Source organism: Chiloscyllium punctatum, chromosome 5, assembly GCF_047496795.1.
Source record: "Chiloscyllium punctatum isolate Juve2018m chromosome 5, sChiPun1.3, whole genome shotgun sequence".
NCBI classification, from domain to species: domain Eukaryota; kingdom Metazoa; phylum Chordata; class Chondrichthyes; order Orectolobiformes; family Hemiscylliidae; genus Chiloscyllium; species Chiloscyllium punctatum.
The window spans coordinates 106,277,522-106,300,426 of NC_092743.1; the positions used below are offsets into that span (position 1 = coordinate 106,277,522).

At 40.3% G+C, this 22,905-nt stretch overlaps 1 protein-coding gene across 3 annotated transcripts in view; it reads right to left on the reverse strand.

Annotated features, from left to right (window-relative positions):
* The window catches only part of emc2 (ER membrane protein complex subunit 2), a 123,305-nt gene extending 109,321 nt beyond the window's left edge, over positions 1 to 13,984 (reverse strand). For 2 of the 3 annotated variants that reach the window (XM_072570987.1, XM_072570990.1), the window contains exon 1: positions 13,894 to 13,984. In XM_072570987.1, coding sequence (XP_072427088.1) covers positions 13,894 to 13,933 — 40 coding nt within the window. In that variant the 5' untranslated portion in view covers positions 13,934 to 13,984. The remainder of the gene's footprint in view (positions 1 to 13,893) is intronic. The other variant, XM_072570988.1, reaches the window with a different exon arrangement.
* Positions 13,985 to 22,905: the final 8,921 nt, after the last annotated feature.

A 22,905-nucleotide genomic window follows, 5' to 3' on the forward strand; every position in this document is an offset into this window, starting at 1 on the left:
GCACCCGGAGGATACCCACACAGACACTGGGAGAATGTGCAAACTCCACACAGTGCAGTCATCCAAGGCTGGAATCGAACCTGGAACCCTGGTACTGTGAGGCTGCAGTGCTAAACACTGAGCCGCCGTGCCACCACCGTGATGATCTACTTCACTGATGGTGCTTGCAGCGTAATATTGAGGGGTTATATCACACTGCCGAGCTTCCTTTCCCATTAAATCAACCACTTTCTAAGTTACTACATTATTGCTTGGCGATGCTCGACACCTCAGCAGACACGAGCAGCAGACAGAGGAGTACATTTGTGACACCACAGGCCAGCTTTCAGCATCCACAGCCATGCCTTCCACCAGAACTTCTGACATGATGTGATGAATGTTTTGATAGGGTCTCATTCCCACCAGTGGGAATAGAGGAAATTACATAACTGCCCAAAATAAGTCATGATTTAGAGGAGCCGATGTTGGACTAGAGTGTACAATGTTAAAAAAAATCACACAACACTAGGTTATAGTTGAACAGGTTTACTTGGAAGCACTGCTTCTTTGTCAGCTGGTTATGGAGTATAAGGTTACAGGACACCACCTGATGAAGGAGCAGCGCTCTGAAACCTGGTGCTTCCAAATAAACCTGTTGGACTACAACCTCATGCTGAGATTTTTAGCCCAAAATTGGAAGATTGCATGCAATTCTGGTCTCTATCAGAAAGATGTTGTGAAACTTGAAAGGGTTCAGAAAAGATTTACAAGGATGTTGCCAGAGTTGGAGGATCTGAGCTACAGAGAGAGGCTGAACAGTTTGGGGCTGTTTTCCCTGGAGCGTCGGAGGCTGATGGGTGACCTTATAGAGATTTATAAAATTATGAGGGGCATGGATAGGAAAAATAGACAGTCTCTTCCCTGTGGTGGGGGAATCCAGAACTAGAGGGCATAGGTTTAGGGTGAGAGGGGAAAGATATAAAAGAGACCTAAGGGGCAACTTTTTCATGCAGAAGGTGGTACGTGTATGGAATGAGCTGCCAGAGGCTGTGGTGGAGACTGGTACAATTGAAACATTTAAGAGGCATTTGGATGGGTATATGAATAGGAAGGGTTTGGAGGGATATGGGCTGGGTGCCGGCAAGTGGGACTAGATTGGGTTGGGATATCTGGTCGGCATGGACGGATTGGATCGAAGGGTCTGTTTCCATGCTGTACATCTCTATGACTCCATGATCCACTGGCAGAAAGGCCAGTCACCACATGACACAGCATGAAGCTAATTGGGAAAAGCACTGGAAAACAGCCAAGCTTACTTTGTTTTGAAGTAAGTTGATCTGGAATGCACAGATCAAAGTGATGAAAGCAGATGCATTTCAAGAAGAGAGCTGAATATATATTTGAAAAAAGGGGGTGAAAAGAAATCTTGCAGAAAAAGGACAGGCAAGTGGGACTAAATGATCTTATTAAAAACAAAAAGTTTACAATTGGGCATCATTGAATCATTATTGCACAGGAGAACACCCATTTCAACTGGTTATGTTCAAAGTATCAAATAATTTTCATACACTAAATGTTATAACGTAGACCACAGCATTTATACACATTAGACTCTACATTAGGCAGTCAGCAGATTGTGAACAGGTTCTGTTCTGGAGTCCACTTGAGCGCACAATGCAGGACAATACTTAAAAAAAAGGATCAATTGAAAACATGAAACAACCGCAGACGCTGCAAATCAGAAGCTAAAATGGAAATTGCTGAAAAATACTCAGCAGGTCTGGCAGCACCTGTGAAACTGAGGAAGGGTCACTCAACATGAAACGTTAACAGATTTCTCTCCACAGGTGCTGCGAGACCTGCCGAGCTTTTCCAGCAATTTCCATGTTTGTTAAAAAAGCAATTCATAAGTACAGGAAATACTTGTACATCAGATCTTTGGAATGACACCCCTATACGAGATCACATTTGTAGGCATAATCATTAAGTCTGGCATGCCCTGTACAGATTATAATGGAATTAAAAATTTTTTTGCTAATTTGGATAGCAAAAAAACAAAAAGTCACTTACTTTTCTTGTATAGCAATGTTTTGCAATTCATGCATAAGGACATCTGGATCTTCTGCAATTTTTCACTATCTAAATAATACTACTTTTTTTATTCCTCCTGCCAAAATGGGTCGCTTCATGTTTTCCCACACTGTACTCCATTTGCCAGATCTTCATCAAAACAGTCAAAGCCCCAGCAGTGATCCCTGTGGCACACCATGAATTAGATAATGTCAATCAGAGGATTCTGGGTAATCCAAGATAGAGGACGGGAAAAATTTGTGGCTAGAAGAGCTGCTCCTTTTATAAGGTATTTTAGGTGTTGCAAGTGAATTCCTCGAATTGTAGGAGCAGCAATTACTGTCTTATGTGCTGTTGCATTGTTTTGGAACTTTGGGGGAGAAAAGATCAAAACAACAGCACTTCAAAAAAGCAAAACAGACAAGGCACATGGTCAGAAAAAGAGTCATGGGCTACTGTCTGATCACAGCAATGAATCTGCATAGTTACTGCCTTTGCTGTTTGAGTTCAAGCATCTCTGGACATCGGAGTGCGTCTGAGAAAAATTAACCAGCCAAATTCACAGCTAACCTTGGAGAAGCTTGTGTGGGAGAGTTCACAGCATAGGAACAGATAAGTGCATAGTTTTTAAGTGTAGCCTTACTGAAATCTACAATAGTGAGCACAATGGATTCTTTCTTGATTTTATGTTTTATTGAGACCTGTCTCCTGATTCATTTTTAAAGATGTAACACTGGACAAGTGTTTTTTTCGAGCAATAAGATGGTGCTATTTTCTTGGTCTGTAGGTTGTGAAGGATAGCCTTTATATAGAGATGTGCTTTTCAGTGGGATGTAGGAGCTTAGAGAGAGTTTCCATATTACTGATGATTGTGTCTGCAGGAAGTGTCTTTGACTGCGAATCCCATTAGATTGTGTACAGTAGTTGGACCGGCAGTTAGAGGGAATAAAGAATTTACAGGTGCTAAGGGATGTGATGGATGGCTGTTATAGGAAGGGAGAATAGACGTAGATACAGTCAGGTAGATGGGTTGGCAGGTAGTGCAGGAGTCTTCTGTGGCTATCCCATCTCAAACAAGTATGCTGTTTTAGAAAAAGTAGGGGGTGATGGACTCTCAGGGGAACGTAGAACCAACAGACAAGTTTCTGGTACCGAGAATGACTCTAAGGTCGTGTTGGGTATGTTGGTTCCAAGTGATTGATTGTGATAGGGGACTCTCAAGTCAGAGGCACAGACAGATGTTTCTGGGGCCAGCAGCAAAAAGTCAGAATGGTGTATTGCCTCCCTGATACTAAGATCAATGATGTCTCAGAGAGGGTGCAGAATATTCTCAAAGCAGGGGAGGGAACAGCAGGAGGTCATTGTACACATTGGAACTAATGACATATGAAGGGAAAAGGATGAGAATCTGAAGAGAGAATACAAGTAGTTAGGCAGGAATTTAAAAAATACATCCTCGAGGGTAGTAATATCTGGATTACTTCTGGCGCTACAAGCTAGTGAGGATAGGAACAAGAGGATAGAGCAGATGAATGTCTGGCTGTGGAGCTGGTGAGGGGAGAAGGGTTCACATTTTTGGATCATTGGAATCTCTTCTGGGGTAGAAGTGACCTGCACAAGAAGGATGGATTGCACCAGAATTGGAAGGGGACTAATATGCTGGCAGGGAGATTTGCTTGAGCTGCGCAGAAGGATTTAAACTAGTAATTGTGGCCGGGGGAAGGGGACACCAAGGAAATAGTGAGGAAAGAGATCAATCTGCGACTGGTTGTGTTGGGAAAAGGAGCGAGTCAAACAGTCAGGACAGGCAAGAACAAAGCAGAGAACAAGGTCGGACTGATAAAGTAAACTGTATTTATTTCAATTCAGGAAACCAAACAGGGAAGACAGATGAACTCAGGGCATGGTTAGGAACATGGGACTGGGATATCATAGCAATTACAGTAATAGAGCTCAGGGAAGGACAGGACTCGCAACTTCCAGGATAAAAACGCTATAGGAAGGCTAGAAAGGGGGTGTGGGAGGTTGGGGTGGCGTTTTTCATGAGGGATTACATTACGGCTGTACTTAGGGAGGATATTCCTGGGAATACATCCAAGAAAGTTATTTGGGTGGAACTGACAAATAAGAGAGTGATGATCATCTTATTTGGATTGTATTGTAGACTCCCAACAGTCAGCAGGAAATTCAAAAACTAGGAATCTCAGTTATCTGTAAGAATAATAGGGTGGTTATGGTAAGGGATTTTAATTTCCAAACATAGACTGGGACTGCCAAAGTGTTAAGGATTTAGATGGAGAGGAATTTGTGAAGTGTGTATCAGAAACTTTTGTGATTTGGAATGTGTTTGTACCTACTAGAGAAGGTGCAAAACTTGGCCACTGAGGTGTCATGGGGGAGCATTTTGGGGCCAGCAACCATAATTCTATTAGTTTTAAAATAGTGATGGAAAAGGATATGAGAATATGTAAAGGGTATAAGCTGACAGGGAAAGAGTTAAGCTCTGAGGTTTGTGAAACAAGAAGTTCAGCTGAGCATGACTCAGACCAGATACCAACTTACAGTTAACAATGGGGTACTGGATTCTGGATTAGTGGTGCTGGAAGAGCCCAGCAGTTCAGGAGGCAAGGGTAATGGGTTAACAAGGTGGAAAGCATTCATTATGTAGAGCTGTTTAACAAGATGAGGTAGCATTCAGTATGCAACATCAGTTAACAAGGTGAAATATATTCATTATGTGAAACCATTTAACAAGATTAAGATCATTTATTATGTAACAGCAGATGACTTAATCTTGAACTATTCATGCTTGTTGATTGTAGCAATCACCCAATCAATATGTATGTTGCCTTATCTGGATGCTCCCCCTTGTAAAATGACTATATTATTCACTGAGAAACTGTTATTCCAGAGAAGATTGCGAACTCATGTCCCTGTGCACATAGGCGATCAGTCTCTCTCCCTCCAGGGCCCAGAATAAAAATGAAGGAGGTAAAACTACTCTGTATCTCTGAGTGTTTTGCTTTGACTGAGGGGGGAAATGGGACGACAATAGATAGACCAGATCTCGAAGGTGAAGTTCTAAATTGGAAGGCCAATCTTGACAATATTAGGCAAGAACTTTGAAAAATTAATTGGGGGCAGATGTTAGCAGCTAAAGCGATAGCTTGAAAATGGGAAGCCTTCAATAATGAAATAACGGAAATCCAGAGACAGTGTATTCCTGTTGGGGTGAAAGGCAAGGCTCGTAGGTGAATGCTGGATGATTAGAGAATTGATGTTTTGGTTTAAAAGAAGGAAGCATACATTAGGTATAAGCAGCAGAGATCAAATGAATCCTTAGAGTATAAGGGCAGTATGAGGATACTTAAGTGGGAAATCAGGACATGAGATAGCTTTGGCAAATAGGGTGAAGAAGAATCCAAAGGGATTCTATAAATATATTATGGTCAAAAGGGTAACTAGGGAGAGAATAGGGCCACTCAAAGAACAAAAAGGCAGCCTACATAGAATGCAGGAGACGGGGGAGATACTAAACGAGTAATTTGCAACAGTGTTTACTGTGAAGGACATAGAGGATATAGAAAGTGGGAAAATAGATGGTGACATCTTGATAAATGTCCATACTAAAGAGGTGGTGGGGCTGGATGTCTTAAAATGAATCAAGGTGGATAAATCTCCAGGATCTGATCAATGCCCGAGAACTCTGTGGGAAGCTAAAGAAGTGATTCCTGGGCCCCTTCCTGAGATATTTGTATCATTGATAGTCACAGGTGAGGTGCTGGAAGACTGGAGGTTGGCTAACGTGGTGCCAATATTTAAGAAAGGTGGTAAGGAAAAGCCAGGGAACTATAGGCCAGTGAGCCTGACATTGGTGGTGGGAAACGTGTTGGAGAGAACCCTGAGGAACAGGACTTTAAATGTATTTGGAAAGGCAAGGACTGATTAGGGATAGTCAACATGGCTTTGTGCATGGGAAATCATGTCTCACGAACTTGATTGAGTTTTTTGAAGAAGTAACCAAGAGGATTGATGAGGGCAGAGCAGTGCTCGTGACCTATGTGGACTTCAGTAAGGCATTCAACAAGGTTCCTCATGGTAGACTGTTTAGCAAGGTTAGCTCTAATGGAATACAGGGAGAACTCGCCATTTGGATACAGAACTGGCTCAAAGGTAGAAGACAGAAGGTGGTGTTGGAGGGTTGCTTTTCAGACTGGAGGCCTGTGACCAGTGGCGTGCCACAAGGATCAGTGTTAAGTCCACTGCTTTTCGTCATTTATATAAATGATTTGGATAGGAAGTGTAGTTAGTAAGTTTGCAGATAACAACACCAAAATTGGAGGGAATAGTGGACAGCGAAGGTGGTGACATCAGAGTACAACAGGATCTTGATCAGATGGGCTAATGGGCTGAGGAGTTGCAGATAGAGTTTAATTTAGATAAATGCGAGGTGCAGCATTTTGGAAAAGCAAATCAGAGTAGGACTTGTACACTTAAAATCCTGGCAAGTGTTGCTGAACAAAGAGACCTTGGAGTGCAGGTTCATAGTTCCCTGAAAGTGGATTCGCAGGTAGATAGGACAGTGAAGGCATCTTATGGTACGCTTTCCTCCATTGGTCAGAGCATTGAATATCGGAATTGGGAGGTCATGTTGCAGCTGTACAGGAGACTGGTTAGACCACTTTTAGAATTGTGTGCGCAATTCTGGTCTCCTTCTTATTGGAAAGATGTTGTAAAACTTGAAAGGGTTCAGAAAAGATTTACAAGGATGTTGCCAGGGTTGCAGGATTTCAGCTATAGGGAGGCTGACTAGGAGAAAGGTCGACGGCTGAGGGGTCACCTTATAGAGGTTTATAAAATCATGAGGGGCATGGATAGGGTAAATAGGCAAAGTTTTTTCATTGGGGTAGGAGGGTCCAGAATTGGAGGGCATAGGTTTAGGGTGAGAGGGGAAATATTTAAAAGGGACCCAAAAGGCAACATTTTCATGCAGAAGGTGATGCATATATGGAATGAGGTGCCAGAGGATGTGGTGGAGGCGGGTACAATTGCAGCATTTAAAAGGCAGCTGGATGGGTATATGAATAGGAAGGGTTTAGAGGGATATGGGCCAAGTGCTGGGAAATGGGACTAGATTAGGATATCTGGTCAATATGGACGAATTGGACCAAAGGGTCTATTTCCGTGCTGTATATCTCTGACTCTATGACTTCATGACCCACTTATAGATACTCTATTTCTTGTTAGATAGTCAATCTTCTCTATACACCATGATCGTTCACTTCCACAATAACATTTGAAGTGACAGCTCAACAATTGTTTTCTGGAAATGCAAGTACAGTACACCCATCAGTTCCCCTTTATCCAAGGAACAAATTACTTCATCCAAGATCCCAAAAATTAATTAAACATGATTTCCCTTTCACAAAACCATGTTGACTCTCCCTGATTACCTTGATCTTTTCTGCCCTGCTGTAAGATCTTTAACGATAGCTTCTAACATTTTCCTTCTAACAGATGTTAAAGTCACTGGCCTGTGTTTTCTTGCTTCTGTCTCTGATGCTTTCGAACAAAATTATTTATTATATTCCAATCCACTGGAAGCTTCCAAAAATATAAGGAATTCTGGAAAATTAAAACCAATGCATCAACGATCTGACTTGTCATTTCTCTTCAAACCCGATCATGAAATCCTTCAGGGTCTTAGGTCTTGACAGCCCTCTGGTCCAACAGTTTGATCAGGTACCACTTCCCTGCTGATTGTAATTTTGAGTTCTTCACTCTCTTTCATTTCCAGACATACCATTGGCTTTCTCTCATAGTCTAATTTTTCACCATCTTATTAATCTTTTCGTCATTCTTTGTTTTATTGTATATTCTCTCCAATCTTGTTGCCTGCTGTCAATCTTGACGTAATTATATTCTATCTTTTAATTAAAGATAATACAAACTAAATGTAACATTTGAATTTAATCACAGATGGTAGGTCTTCCCCTTGGACTTTTTCTTTCTTGTTAGAATGCATCTATTCTGAAATATTCACATAAATACTTTCCACTGCTTCTCACTGAAATATCTCAATCATGTTTGCCAGGTTACTTTAGCTATCTCTGCTTTCATGTCCTCATAATTGCTCTTATTTAGAATTAAAATATCACACTGGACCTATTCTTCTGTTCTTCAAATTGAATTTAAAATTCAATCATACTCTAATTGTTGCTATAAGGGCACTTTCACTGAGGTTATTAATTAATCCTATCATGTTCATAATACCAAGTCGAGTATACTCTGCTTTCTGGCTGGCACCAGAAGTTGCTAATCTAAGAAAAATCTAGCCTGAAAACATTATGTTTTTAGGCTACTTCTGTCCATCTTTTCCAGTTATCTCGGACTCTTGATTTCTAGCAGCTTGTACTTGGTGAATTTTATCTGTTCCACCAATGTCTGTGTCTCAGTCACAAAGGTTATTCTGGGACACTCTTACTACACTTCTCTACTTTGCTCATTTCAGGCTTTCCTTAAAATCAACTTCATTGACCAAGCTTTTGGCTATCTGTCTGAATATCTCATATAGCTTGTGTCAAATTTGGTTTGATAATTGGTTCTATGATGTTTAAAAATATAACAAATATATGCAATTGCTGTGTCTCTACCATTTCTCCAATACTTTCTGCTTGTTTGTCTGTTCTTCCTGCTCATGTTTTAAAAGTTTAATTTGCAGATGGGACACTGGTCAAGAGAACAGCCAGGAAATCCCCTCAACCACCCAGGTAATGTGTGGGGTGATGTTATGATAATGGCGCTTTCACTTTACAAAATCTCCTACTTAAATGAACCCAGTCCCCTGGGCAGACACAAGTTCCTGACATGATCGGAGTCTGAAGATAGCTGCATTCGTTAGTTTCTGCTTTCTGTTTTATTCAAGTATTGGTCATTTTATCTGATTGCTCCTCCAAACCACTCACTCCCATCACATCCATAACCTCTCATCTTTCAAACAACACTCATCACCATCCTTTCATTTTCAACTCTTCCTCCTCTGTAAATTATCTGCTCAATCTCTCAACTATCACTTACATTATCCTTAATCCTCCATTCACAAGCTCAATGAAAGTCTAATGGTGGGGGTCAGAGGCTTGCACCTTCTTCATGTCCCTCTGAGATGGTGTGAGCCTCAAAGGTTTAACCTGCTTACATTCTCTATCACACTGAATGCAAGGTCCTACTACCCTTGTCAAGTCTGGTGGACATATTACATTTTAACAGACTCCAACTGGCCAAGTGAGACACTTTTATCCAACTATTTCAAGCAGCCATCACCAACTGCTTTGGCCATTGATCAATTTGAGATAATGCCTATGTGACTGCAGTACCCATGTCTGACATCCTTAAATATGCCCTTTTGAGAACCAACCTTAAGAACAAATTAGAGAATTTTTTTTGCAGGCTTCCTGACTAATTAGTTACTTGATGTTGTATTCCATTGAATCAGCTCCTTAATTACTGATATCACTGCTGAAGTCTTGAAACACAGCAGTCTATGACATGTGTAGAAAGGGACAGCAGAAATAATTCCAGACAAAGTAGCACTTATCAAGTTAAGGCTTTTCAGGTTGCACAGGAATATATTTATTTCTACAGACTGATTTTGCTTTCACTAAGATGATGGCATACCATCCATGGTACAAATATCAGTAACTACAATCCTCTTTTAACCAAAAAAAAAGCAGTCAGCAGGTGACTTGCCAGTTAATGTCAGTTACACAATGACGTATTCAAAATGAAGTCATCTTCAAATCAACACAACGATGCAATGTTCTCATCACTCTCACTGCACACTAAGCAGGTGTAATCATAATTTATTCCAAAATTTCACACCAAACACTATACTGTTCTGGCATTATTTCCACAGCACAGTGTATTGGATTGTCAGCACAACTAATCTGTAGAAATTAGGACAATATACACCATAACTAATAACTCGGTCAGACCTCCCAATGTCAGCTTGGTTCACGCATTGGACATCACAAATATGAGCATCTGTAGTTGTATTTGTAACCAGCCTTTTGCAACATTCCATGTTAGAAATACATATTTTGAGTACACTGAGCAGCAGCAACTCTGATCATTCAGCAACTGCATTAATCATATGGTTATGAAGCTGTTTATTAAGGGAGGTGTTGCAGTCAAGTCACTTGTGCATAAAATCAAGGTTGACACTCCAGTGCAGCACTGATAGAATGCTGCATTATCAGGTGAACATCTTTCAGATAAAATATTAAGTGAAGGCCCCATTGGGATGGCTAGAAAATAACCCACTATAGTAAATCATGTTCTGAGTCAATACTTAAACCTCAAAATCAGAACTTAAATAAACTGCTCATTATCATACTGTTGTTTCAATGATCTTGTGATGTACAAATTGACTGCCATGTTTTCTACATGATAACTATAACGATACTGATAATTCAAAAGTGCTTCACTGCTTTATTGCAGAGAGCATTTTGGAGTCTCCTGTAATTGAGAAAAGCAATCCACAAACGAAAGGGTGTCCTACAGGAGCAATCATCCCAACACCCACAAACAGAGCTGCATCAGATGTTATTTAAAATGGGCCACAACACAATGCAGCACCAGGAACTATGAGCTGCAGAAGAAAAATACCTATACTGCGTGTTCAAGAACAATGGGTACCCGATAAACACAGTCCACTGATTCTTAAACAATAAACCCAAACAAGACACAACAGGCCCAAAGATTCTAGCCCCACTACCATACATCAAAGATATCTCAGAGATGCCCATAAGACTACTCCGACCCCTTGGCATCATGGTAGCCCATAAACTTATCAACACAGTGAAACAGCTACTGATGAACCTGAAGGACCCTGTACCAACAACCAGCAAAACGAATGTCACTTACAAAATACCCTGCAAGGACTGCAACAAACACTACATCGGACAGACAGGCAGGAAACTAGCCACCAGGATACATGAACACCAATTGGCCACCAAAAGACATGGCCAGCTATCAGTTGTATCCTTACACACAGACGAAAGAGGACACCACTTCAACTGGGAGAACATCCATTCTCGGACAAGCTAAGCAGAAACTCGCAAGGAATTCCTAAAGGCCTGGCATTCAAGCTGGAACTCCATCAATAAACACATCGATTTTACCTGATTTACCAATCTCTGAGAAAAAGAACCACAAATAATATCACCCACCTTAACAGATCAAGATGTATAAACAGTGCCTTAACAGAGATTCACTAATGATGTTAGCTCACATGATGACGAAACAGCTGAGAACAAACCTACCAGCTCAGTGAGCAAACGTACAACCTGAACCTCACCTGAGCTGCAAACCTTCTCAAAAATCACTGTTTCCCTTTGACAAAATATGAACTTGTACTGAAATATCATTTTTCATGATATTTCACAGAGTTTAATTTAGAGAAGTGAGAGGTGCTGCATTTTGGGAAAGCAAATCTTAGCAGGACTTATATACTTAATGGCAAGGCCCTAGGGAGTACTGCTGAACAAAGAGACCTTGGAGTGCGAATTCATAGCTGCTTGAAAGTGGAGTCGCAGGTAGATAGGATAGTGAAGGTGGTATTTGGTATTTTTTCCTTTATTGGTCAGAGTATTGAGTACAGAAGTTGGGAGGTCATATTACAGCTGTACAGGAGATTGGTTAGGCCACTGTTGGAATATTGCATGCAATTCTGGTCTCCTTCCTATTGGAAAGATGTTGTGAAACTTGAAAGGGTTCAGAAAAGGTTTACAAGGACGTTACCAGGATTGGAGGATTTGAGCTATAGGGAGAGGTTGAATAGGCTAGTGCTGTTTTCCCTAGACCATCGGAGGCTAATGGGGTGACCTCATAGAGATCTGTAAAATCTTGCAAACTGTGCATCACCCCTAATATTATGGTTCAAGCAGTGTAAAGCTTACCAGATGACTCAATCATGTTTATCTCTTTACCCCAGGCCTGAAACAGCAATGACTGCTGTTTTGTATTCCAAGAACATTGCCACTTCGTTTGGCCACTTAGGATCAAAATAAGTGAATATAGGGTTTTCTTCATTCAAGGCATTAAATATTTGAAATTCATTACTCTAAAGTATTAGCTACAGAGATACTGGATGCTTTGGTTGTAATTTTCCACAAATCCTTAGATTCTGGAGAAGTACCAGAGGATTCAAAAGCTCAATGAGAGTCCCCTATTCAAAAAGAGATGGAGCCAAAAAGTAGGTAACTAATGGCCAATTAGCCTAACATCTATTATTAGAAAAATGTTAGAATCAGTAGTTAGGGAAGTACTAGAAGAACATTTAGAAGATCATAAACTAATCAAACAGACTTTTTGAGGAAGCTTCAACTAGAATAGATAGAGTGGAACCAGTAGGTAAGTTGTGTTTGGATTTCCAGAAGGCATTCAACAAGGTACCTCTCAAAAGTACAAGAGTAGAGAAGTCTAACAACAACCCTTCAAAGTTAGACCACATTTGGAGCAGTTTTAGTCCTCTCAATTGAGACAGTTCAATGGAAGGACAGTCTTATGAACAAAAGCCAAACAGGTTGGGACTCTGCTCACAAATTTAGAAGAACGAGGTGATCTCATTGAGATACATAGGATGTTAAAGAGGCTTCATAGAGTAAAAGGTGAGAGGGTGAAAGTGTCTCAGACCAGAGAAGATGGTCTCAAAATAAAGAAGTGACAATTTAAAGTTGACATAAGGAGCATTTTCTTCTCAGAGGGTTGAACACTTTAGAACTCCTTGCTGAGAGAGCAGCAGGTACAGAGTCTTTGTGTATATTTAAGGCTGAGATAAATAGGCTCTTGATCAGTAGGGGAAATCAAAGGTTACAGGTAAAAGGCAGGAAAGTAGACCTAAGGAATGTCAAATCAGCCATGTTCCTATCGAGTAGGAGAATAGGCTCAAGAGACTACTGTTTGTTATGGTCTTAAAAGGCATTTCATGGATAGATAATTTTTAAAGCTAGGCAGTTATTTGGTAGCATAATTGAGGGAAATGGGGAGCAGACAAGAAAGAAAGATTGAGGCAGAGTATTAGCCTTAGCTACATGGAATTTTGGAGCAGTTGAGGGCCTACTAGTGCACCCCTACTGTTATTTATATTAATGTGTCAATTGAAGGAAGAAGCTTTTATGCAAAATAAACTTCTGTTGTGGCATTTAAGTTTAAAGAATAGTCAAGAGTCAAGAATAGTCAATATAAAAGAGAAAAAAAATCGACCTCACAACCCATCACCAAATCGTTCAATTAATGAGAGGTGATGCTTAAAACCTAAGTGCACAAATTGGTTAAGTTTACACCCTCTGATCATCCAATCAGAAGTCTTAATCCTGTAGGCTATCTGAATACCATTTTTCGGTCTTTACAGCCCTTGCCCAATTCCTACTTGGAGTTGTCATTTACAAGCAACTAATCTCTTCGCCACTATGCACATATCTATGGAGAAAGAAGCACAACAACAGAATGGGACGACACAGATGTTGTCTAATTCCTGGACTTTGGTATTTCCTGCTTTCACCTCAGACTTCCAATATCTGCAGTATTTCTCTCTCCTCAGCCTCTTCTCATCGGACCTGTGTGCCTGTTTTCCAGCGGCACTATACTTCCACCTTAACGTTACACACAATCCATGTCCCCATCCCCACTCAACCCGACTCGTGTAACCAACACCCGTGGAGTTCTCCCTCCACTCAAGCGAACTTCCCCTCAACTTTCTCTGAAGCGAAAAGCCTCCCAAACCCCGGTCTGGATGTCGGATCACCACGATCCACTTGCTCCATTACCCGCAGGCCGCCCACTCACCCTCCCAAGTCACATCGTACATCTCAGCCACAGACGCCATCTTGACTGCACCGTCAGCTGACCCTGTCCGTTACGTCATGGACACGCCCACCAGGCCCCGTACAATCAGAGGAGACAAGGCTGGACGGGGCGGGGGCGGGATTTCCGTGTGAGTGACAGACAAGGTTGCACAAATCCTGCAGCTGATTGGTGCAGTTGGCCGATAGTGGTGTAAACAATCAAACCACGTGACATTGTCTCTGGCAGCTCAGTCCAACTCACCTGAATGTGGTAATGAAACTGCTTGTTCTTTCGGCCACAGGGCTGGTGATCTACCTCAACTTTATTTCCCTTCAGTATCTCCACATTCCTTTGATATCTTTAATATCTACACATCTGTCAATCTGTTTGGAGGTACTCCATGATTGATCCTCAAGTCCTCTGATATCAAGATTTCCAAAGCTTCAAGAAATTCCTCCTTACCTCCGGCCTAAATGACCAACTTATTCTTTTGACTATCCAACTGGGGGAGACCTCCCTTACCGTATGCATCTCTTTCATGCTTAAACTTTTTTTGTTTTAACCAGATAATCCTCAGTCAAAACTCTATAGAATACATAGCCAGTCTCTTTATTAAGATAAAAATCTACAGGTTTATTTGGAAGCACTAGCTTTTGGACCACTGCTCCTTCATCAGGTGTTGTGTGATATTTAACTTGGTACACCCCAGTCCAACAATGGTGTCTCTAAATCATGAGTCTTTTATAGACAATCATTCCATCCCAGGGATCAGTCTGTTGAATCTTTGTTGTACTCCCTGAATGGAAAGTAAGGAGACCAAAACTACACACAATACTCCAGGTATGGTTTTACCAAAACTCTGTACAGCTGTAGTAACATATTACTCTTTGCTATACAGCATGTTAGTTTTCAGTGACTTATGAACAAGCATACACAGTTCCATTTTGGACATCAACTCTTAACAATCTCTTACCCTTTACAAAATACTCTGCTTTTTTGTTTTTGTTGCCACAGTGGATAATTAAAATTTTACATTTCACTTTGGGCCGACTTCATATTGGTTGGCCACTTCACACAGAGACCTATACACATGAAGCTTATGCAGTAAATAATTGAAAGTGCTGAAGAAACTCAGTGGGTCTAGCAGTATCTGTGGCGAGAGAAACAGAATTAACATTTCAAGTATGACCTTTCTTTGGAGACTGTATTAAATATTCTAAAATTTTCCAAAAAGAATTAACAGTCTAAAATTGACATCAAGCCAAAGAAGTAGGTATTAAAAAGAGCTTGGTCAAAAAAGCATAAAGAATTAGGAGCAGGAGTGAGCAATTTAGCCCCTTAAACCTGCTTGGAGGGGAAAGTGAGGACTGCAGATGCTGGAGATCAGAGCTGAAAATGTGTTGCTGGAAAAGCTGTGCACATTTTCAGCCTTGAACCTGCTCCACCGTTAAACAGAATCATTGCTGATTTTATCTCAGCCTCAACTCTGCTTTCATCCTCACTCTCCATAATACTCCAATCCATTAATAATTAAAAATCTCTTTACCTCCTCCTTAAATTTACTCAGTGTTCTGGCATCTGCCATGCTCTGGGTTAGTGAATTCCACAGATCGTGACACTTTGAGAAAAGTAAGTTCTCTTCATCTCTGTTTTAAATTTGCCATCCCTTATCCGAAAACTATCACCTCTTGTTCTAGATTGTCATATGAGAAGAAACATCCTCTCTATATCTACCTTGTCAATCCCTTTTAGTATACATTGCACTTCAATTAGATCTCTTCTCACTGTTATGAACTCAAGAGTTTATAGGCCTAAATTGCTCAATTTCTCTTCATAAGACAAAACCCTCATCTCTGGAATCAATCCGGTGAATCTCCTCTGAATTGCCTTCAATACAACAATGTCCCTCCTCAAGTAAGGGAATCAAAACTGCATGCAATACTTTAGGTGCAGTCTCACTAACGTGTTGTACACTTGCAGCAACACTTCCCTACTTTTATACTCTATTTCTGTAGCAATAAATGCCAAAATTCCATTTGTCTTCCTTATTACCTGCTGTACCTGCATGCAAGTTCTCTGCAGTTCATGCACAAAGGATGTTGTATGCAAAGGCATGAAAAAATTATAATAAACCAATAAAATTACAGTCCCATGCCAAAGACTGCAGAACAGAAACCAGCCTGACATTCCCAGTGCAGTAGTGAGGGAGTTCTGCACTGTTAGAGGTGCTGTTGCTCCAATGGGACATTATACCAAATCTCCGAATGACTCCTTCAGGTTAATGTAAAAGATTCTACAGCACTGTACAAAGAAAAGCAGGGAATTTCTTGCCAGTGTCCTGGTCAATACTCATCCATAAATCAACATCATGGATAACCAATGGTCTGGTCAGCAGCAATATGCTATTTGTCTGAATTTGCCAGGCACAACTTGACTGCTGTCTTTCCTACATTACAATATGATTACAATTAAAGAAGTATTTAATTTTCTACAGAGTAACATGGGACCTCCAATGACATCCACTCATCTCAAAAAAAAGAGAAGAAACAAAATAGTGTGAAACTTGTCCAGACCATCCCTTTCATTTAGAATGAATTTAAATTTTTCGCAGAGGCTGGAATTAATGAGTTTCAAAGACACACTTTAAAATTAACAACCAATCTAAAGATTGTACAGTTGACATCAAACACCAGCTTCATGATTATGGATTGGAAATGTTTTGGAAAGATTTAATTTCTGACCACATGTATAATTATTGTCCTCAAGACATCTGGGAGTCTGAAATTAAAGCTAAACCCCATGTTTCAGAGATGAAGAAAGACTTGCATTTACACAATATCCTTCACAACCTTGGGATTTCCCAAATGCTTTCGTCAGTGAAGTAGTTTTGGAGGGTAGTCACTGTTGTAATGCAAGAAACCTGACAACCAATTTACATAAACTGTGATAATGACTAAATAATCTGTTTTAGTCAAACTTATTGGTCAGGGCACCAAGGAGAATTCTGCTGCACTTGTTTTGCCAACAAAAAGAGTGACAGAAAAACAGCTGCACTTTCCCTCTTGTGAAAAACTTATTTCTTCATACTGAACTCCAGAAAGAGAAGTGTACGTAATTTATTTATTCGTGCAGCAATATTGGCCTCTTTCTGTTTTATACATTCTATAATTCTGTTCATTTATCATGTCTTAGTTTATTTTATTGATGACATTTAAGAGTCAAGTTGGCCAATTGAAATTACTGACCAGCCACAAGTTAGGTAACTGTGGTAACGCTGCCGCATCATTAACTAACATTAGAAGCATTCAGTACAAAACAAGGGAGTACTGCACTATCAGAGGGTCAACACTGAGAAAGTGCTGCATTGTTGGAGGGCCAGTACTGAATTGTTGGAGGGCCAGTACTGAGGGAACGCTGCACTGTCAGAGGGTCAGCAGTCAAGGATCACTGAACTGTCAGTGTCAATAGTGCTGCATGGTAAGCGGGTCAATACTGAAGGAGTGCTTCACCATCACAGGGTTAGCACTAAGGGAGTATTTACGAAGTGGTGCACTGTCAAATGACAGTGGGAGGACTGCATTCCTGGACAATCAATACTGAGGGATTATTGCAGTTTAGAAGTGTTGGTTTTCAGATGGTGGATTGGCTATGCTAATTTGCCCATTGTGTTCAAGGCTGTGTAGGTCCATGCATTGTAGGAAATGCAGGGTTTTAGGGTAGGGGTTGGATACTCTTTGGAGGGTCAGTGTGGGTTTGTTGGGCCAAATGGCCTGTTTCCACGCTAAGAATTCTATGGTAAATTGATAGCCTTTCAGTTGGATAGAAAATATTCAATATTAATATTCAAGGAAGAGCAGGGAATCTCCCTCTGGTGGCTTAGCCAACATTTAACACTCAGCCATTAACGACAAAACAGATTATCACGTCAGTATTGCATTACTGTCTGTGAGGCTTTTTTGCATAATTGAGAGTCGTTTTTCCTATGTTATAATCTTCAGATGAACATGTTTGATTGTGGAGAACTTTGGGACACCTTTAACTATGTATACCAAATGTTTCAGGGACCAATGAGATTAGAAGGGTTAAAAACAACATGGAAAGAAACCGACAGATAATGTATAAAGTATACAGTATGGTCATTTGTGATGAAATATGTTGACAATGGAAATTGTGGAAGAACATCTGCTGCCCTGTCCACCTACACCAAGGCCACAAAGAGCATAAGGAACAATGTCTGCCTAAGCCACAACAGAAACTACCCAGAGTGCCTCAGCCTTGACCAAACAGGCTAATTAAGACACTCGGCAGCAAACAGGAGATGACTCAAGCCATTTCCAGACTGGAGAATACTCATGCCAAGACAACCTGACAATAGACTTCCGAGCCTTCAATAAGCACAACCTCTCCTGAAGCCCTAAGGGCAGCCTCGCTCCTCACACATACTGAAACTCCACAGAGAGTGCACAGACTGAAAGGCACCAAGGTAGCTTGCTTGTGGACTAACCACAATGGAAACCTATTGATGCCAGGATGAGAGACATTAGCACCTAACTCAATCACGGACTGATTGGTGCTACCGGATGGCTTATTGTCCTCCCATTGATTATGTTTTACTTTTGATTGGACTGTAATTCACACCATATTACTGTACCCCTTAAAGACTGCCTGTGCCCACTGCTCAGGGAAGAGAAGCCTTGATTTACCTGTACAGATAGTCAGTTCTGTGTCAGCCTAGTCAATTTCTCTTCCAGCAATTCGCTTGTAATAAATAGCTTGTCAATTTCACCTGATCCATGCTTGTGTGGTCTCAGTTTAATTGAATAATTTCTCCGATAGAAATTCATGACAAAGGTTTTCCAGTGTGAGAATGTAAGTGCACAACAGTAGGATTTGAAGTAACACGGGAAAAGGAATCGATTTTTGAACAGGATTTATCAGAACTCAAGGTGAATAAACCATTGGGCCATGAAATAAGAGAAAGGTAAACTGAGTAACCACTGACCAAATGGTTGAATGTCTGTTTTGATAGAACTTTAGAAACAACTAACGCAAGATAACATTCTGAGTATTTAAAAGTCAATGCATTTGCCCAAGGAAATGTAACATGGATTTGTTCAAGTTAATTTATTCAACAAATCTTGTTGAAACATTTGAAAAAGTGATTGATTGAGTAGAAGGAATGTGGGATAGTGGGGGTGGTGTGTGCATTAGGTTTGTCAGAGATATAAAGGGTATAATGAAGATACCATGAATGTTCCCATACACAGATGCAGACTATTTGATGTTAAATAAAGGGAAGAGCAGAAGTCTACTTTTTAGCTGATTATCCGTCTGTCTGGCCATATGTGTGCTGGTTAATGCCAGTGGCTGATATAATGACAGTACTGGCACCACAAATAAATGAAAGACACATCCTTATTGACAAGGACAACGTGACTTCTAATACAGAGACAAATACTTTCCATAACAAAGAGCAAAAGGGGCTATTAAGCTCAGTGTGTCCATTTTGGCCCAGAAGGAATGATCCAACCTATTCTACTTAACCTGTAGCACTGTGTGGCTGTTTTTTTTTCAATTGTGTATCCAAGCATTTTTAAAAATGTATTGAGGATATCTACCTCTGCAACCCTTTCAGGCAGAGGGTTCCACACAACCACCACCCTCTCGGTCAAAAGCTATCTCCTCACCTTCCTTTTAGTCCTTCTGCCATTCACTTTTTTCTCATCTTGCCCCTGGATATTGACTTCTCTGCTAAGGGAAGTAGATCCCTCCTATCCAAACTGTTGAGATCTATTGTCATTTCATACATTTGATAATTAGCCACAATGATGTTTACATTTCTTTCTGTTGGAGTGACAGGCAATGTCCTGAGTTTATTGTTGGATGGCCAGGAAGAAGGAGATGAGGAAAGCTTGTGACCAAATGACTACTGTAGTTATGAGAGATATAAATTCATTCATGATTTGGAGATGCCAGTGTTGAACTGGGGTGTACAAAGTTAAAAATCAGACAACACCAGGTTATAGTCCAACAGGTTTAATTGGAAGCACTAGCTTTCGGAGCAGTGCTCCTTTATCAGGTGGTTGTCAATCACCTGATGAAGGACCATCACTCCAAAAGCTAATGTGCTTCCAATTAAACCTGTTGGACTATAACCTGGTGTTGTGTGATTTTTAACTTTATAAATTCAGTGTGATTGAAAGGGGAGTGGTTGACTGACATGAGAAGATGAAAAAAAGTGACCAACTAGCATTTTTGTGATTCCAAGTAAAATGTAGGAAATTGAAATTAGAAAAAATATAGTAAAACATTCCATGGTGCTGCACAGGAACGTTATCAGAGAAAAAGTTAATACGAGGTCACATAAGGTGACATTGGCTCAGATGACCAAATGTTTGGTGAAATATGTAGTTTTAAGGATTGTCTTAGGAAACAAAGGAAAATAAATATACAGAGAGGATTAGAGAGAATTCCAAAGCATGGTGCCCACGTGACAAAAATGCACTACACTGGGATTCATACATGAGTCATAGAGGTCCACAGCACAATATTATGGTAATTAATGATAACACATAAATAAATAGAACTGGCACCTGAGTATATATGCTGCTTCAAGATGTCCTCTATGAGACGCTTGTAAATAATTTTATACTGAATAAGATTGCTAATGTTCACTAAAATGGTCACAGACCTGATCCCAGTACCTCAAAGGTATAGCCACTGGTGGTGAAATTATTAAAACTGGGGATGTTCAAGAGAGAACAGAATTAGAGAAGTGCAGAGAAGTTGAAGAATTGAAGATCTGGAGGAGATTGCAAAGATCAGAAAAGCTGACACCATGGAGGAATTTGAAAAACAAGGATTAATTGTGATATTTCTGAATTCTGCATTTTTGCAGTATTGGGAGAAAATGTTCCAGAATTGGAAGTGCAGCAGTGGAAATAGCAGAGTTTTAAAATGGTGGCATTTTAATATTGTATGGGTCGAACTGAATGCAGTTGATCCAACATCATGACAATCTGTCTTTGCAGTTAATTTGTTTTCTTTTTTTCTGTGCCATGTACATTGCCTGCTGCACAGCTCTGAAGATGTAATTAGAAAAGCTACCATATATTATAAAGAATAACATATATCTGGCAGGTTTCTTCAGGCTTTAATTTAGTCTTACAAGTCGAAGGAGGCTCAAAAAGTTTATAATGCTGCTCAAAGCCTTTGATTGAATTATCTCTCTGAAACACTGTTATCTGATGCAGCATGTCTGGTGCAGCAGAATGGCAGGAGAGCAAGGAGAATTGCAGTGAAAGGCATTATTGCTGTTTCCAATTTGTCCCAATCTTTGTGTTTTTCCCAGAGGAAGCTTCAGTGCAGTGATGAGAAACTGTCTGGCAATGGTGCAATGGCAAAAGCAACTGAGGTCCATCACTAACCAGTTAGCAGCAATTCTCCAATAAAATCAATTTTATTGATTTCATCCAACCCCACCTCATTTCATCGGTGTCACCTCCCATCAAATTAACATGGAAGGCACAGTCCAGCTACAAACAGGGATTGGAAAATATTCCCGACTGCCAAAAGGTTTCAAAGTCTGGAGGAATCAGCCCATTGGGGTTCAAATGATATCAAACCCCAGTGCCTTTTTTGATTTCACCCGAAAGATTTAGGAGAGGTTCGAATCATCTCATAATAATTTTAAGTTTCACATTTAACTTGAAATTTTTGTGGACATAGTCTTTGGCACAGAGAATGTTTTATTTTCAAGGAAATTCATGGGTGAATTCAGTTATTAAAAAGTGAAGTTGGGCTGTTTATATTATACGAAACAGTAAGGACTTTTCAAGGATAGAAAGATGACAGGGAAAACTGATGTGAATTGATAAAGCATCTTTCATAACCAGTCCAAAGTGCTCTGCAGCCAAGAAATATCTTTTGAAGTACAGTCATAGTTAAATTTTGCCAAGTTGCTCACTGCAAGATCAAACCAACAGTCATGTGACAATGACCAGGTAATGTTCTTGTGAGGTTAGTTGAGCAGTTCACCAAGGAGAACTCCTGTATTCTTCTTCAAAGTATTGCCATGGGGTTTTGTGTTCACTAAAGAGAGTTGACCAGGCCCCATCCTAATCATTGTTTTTACTTCGTCTGTTTTAACCCATCCTAATGTCTTGTTCAACCTCCAATAGGACAGCACCACCTCAATATCTCACAATTACATGCTCAAAAGGGGTTTGTACCTCCAAATTTCTATTTAAAGTTGAGGCTGAGAATATATAGCTCAAGAATGTTCTTTTTAAAATTCTGGTAGTTTTTCACTTTTTGTTTTGAATTCAATCATCAGACATGTTTAGAGTGATTCAATGTAGCCTGTTTGTAATAGGGCCGTTGAGTCATATAGCACGGAAACATATATTTCAGTCCAACCAGTCCATGCTGACCATAATACCAATGTAACTGTCCCACCTACCCTGTGTTGGCCCATATCCTTCCAAGCATTTCTTATTCATGTACTTAACCAAATGTCTTTTAAATGTTGGAGCCTTAGCCACCCCCTCCCCCCACCGCCCCGCCCCCCCCCCCCCCACCATCCACACTTCCTCTGAATGTTCATTCCACATGAACCACTCTTTTTTAAAAAAGCTGGTCTGTTTTTTAAATCTTTCTTCTCTCATCTTAAAAATATGCCCCCTTGTCTTGAAATCGCCCACCCGAGGGAAAAAAAACCTGACATTCACCTTACCCATACCCATCATGATTTTAGAAACCTGTATAAAGTTTCTTCTCAATCTCCTACACTCCAGTGAAAAGTCCCAACCTATCCTGCCTCTCCTGACTCAAATGTATTTGGTGTTGTCGTATTTCTATCAAGTGTATTGTCGAATTAATAAGAGAAAATACTGAAGGTAAAAGATTCAACCAACCAAACTTTGTGAGACTTATAACAAAACGTCCCTTCCTTTTTGAAAATGTAATGGGTAGAAATGGTTAGCATGAACAATAATTTGAAATGTCTGATCA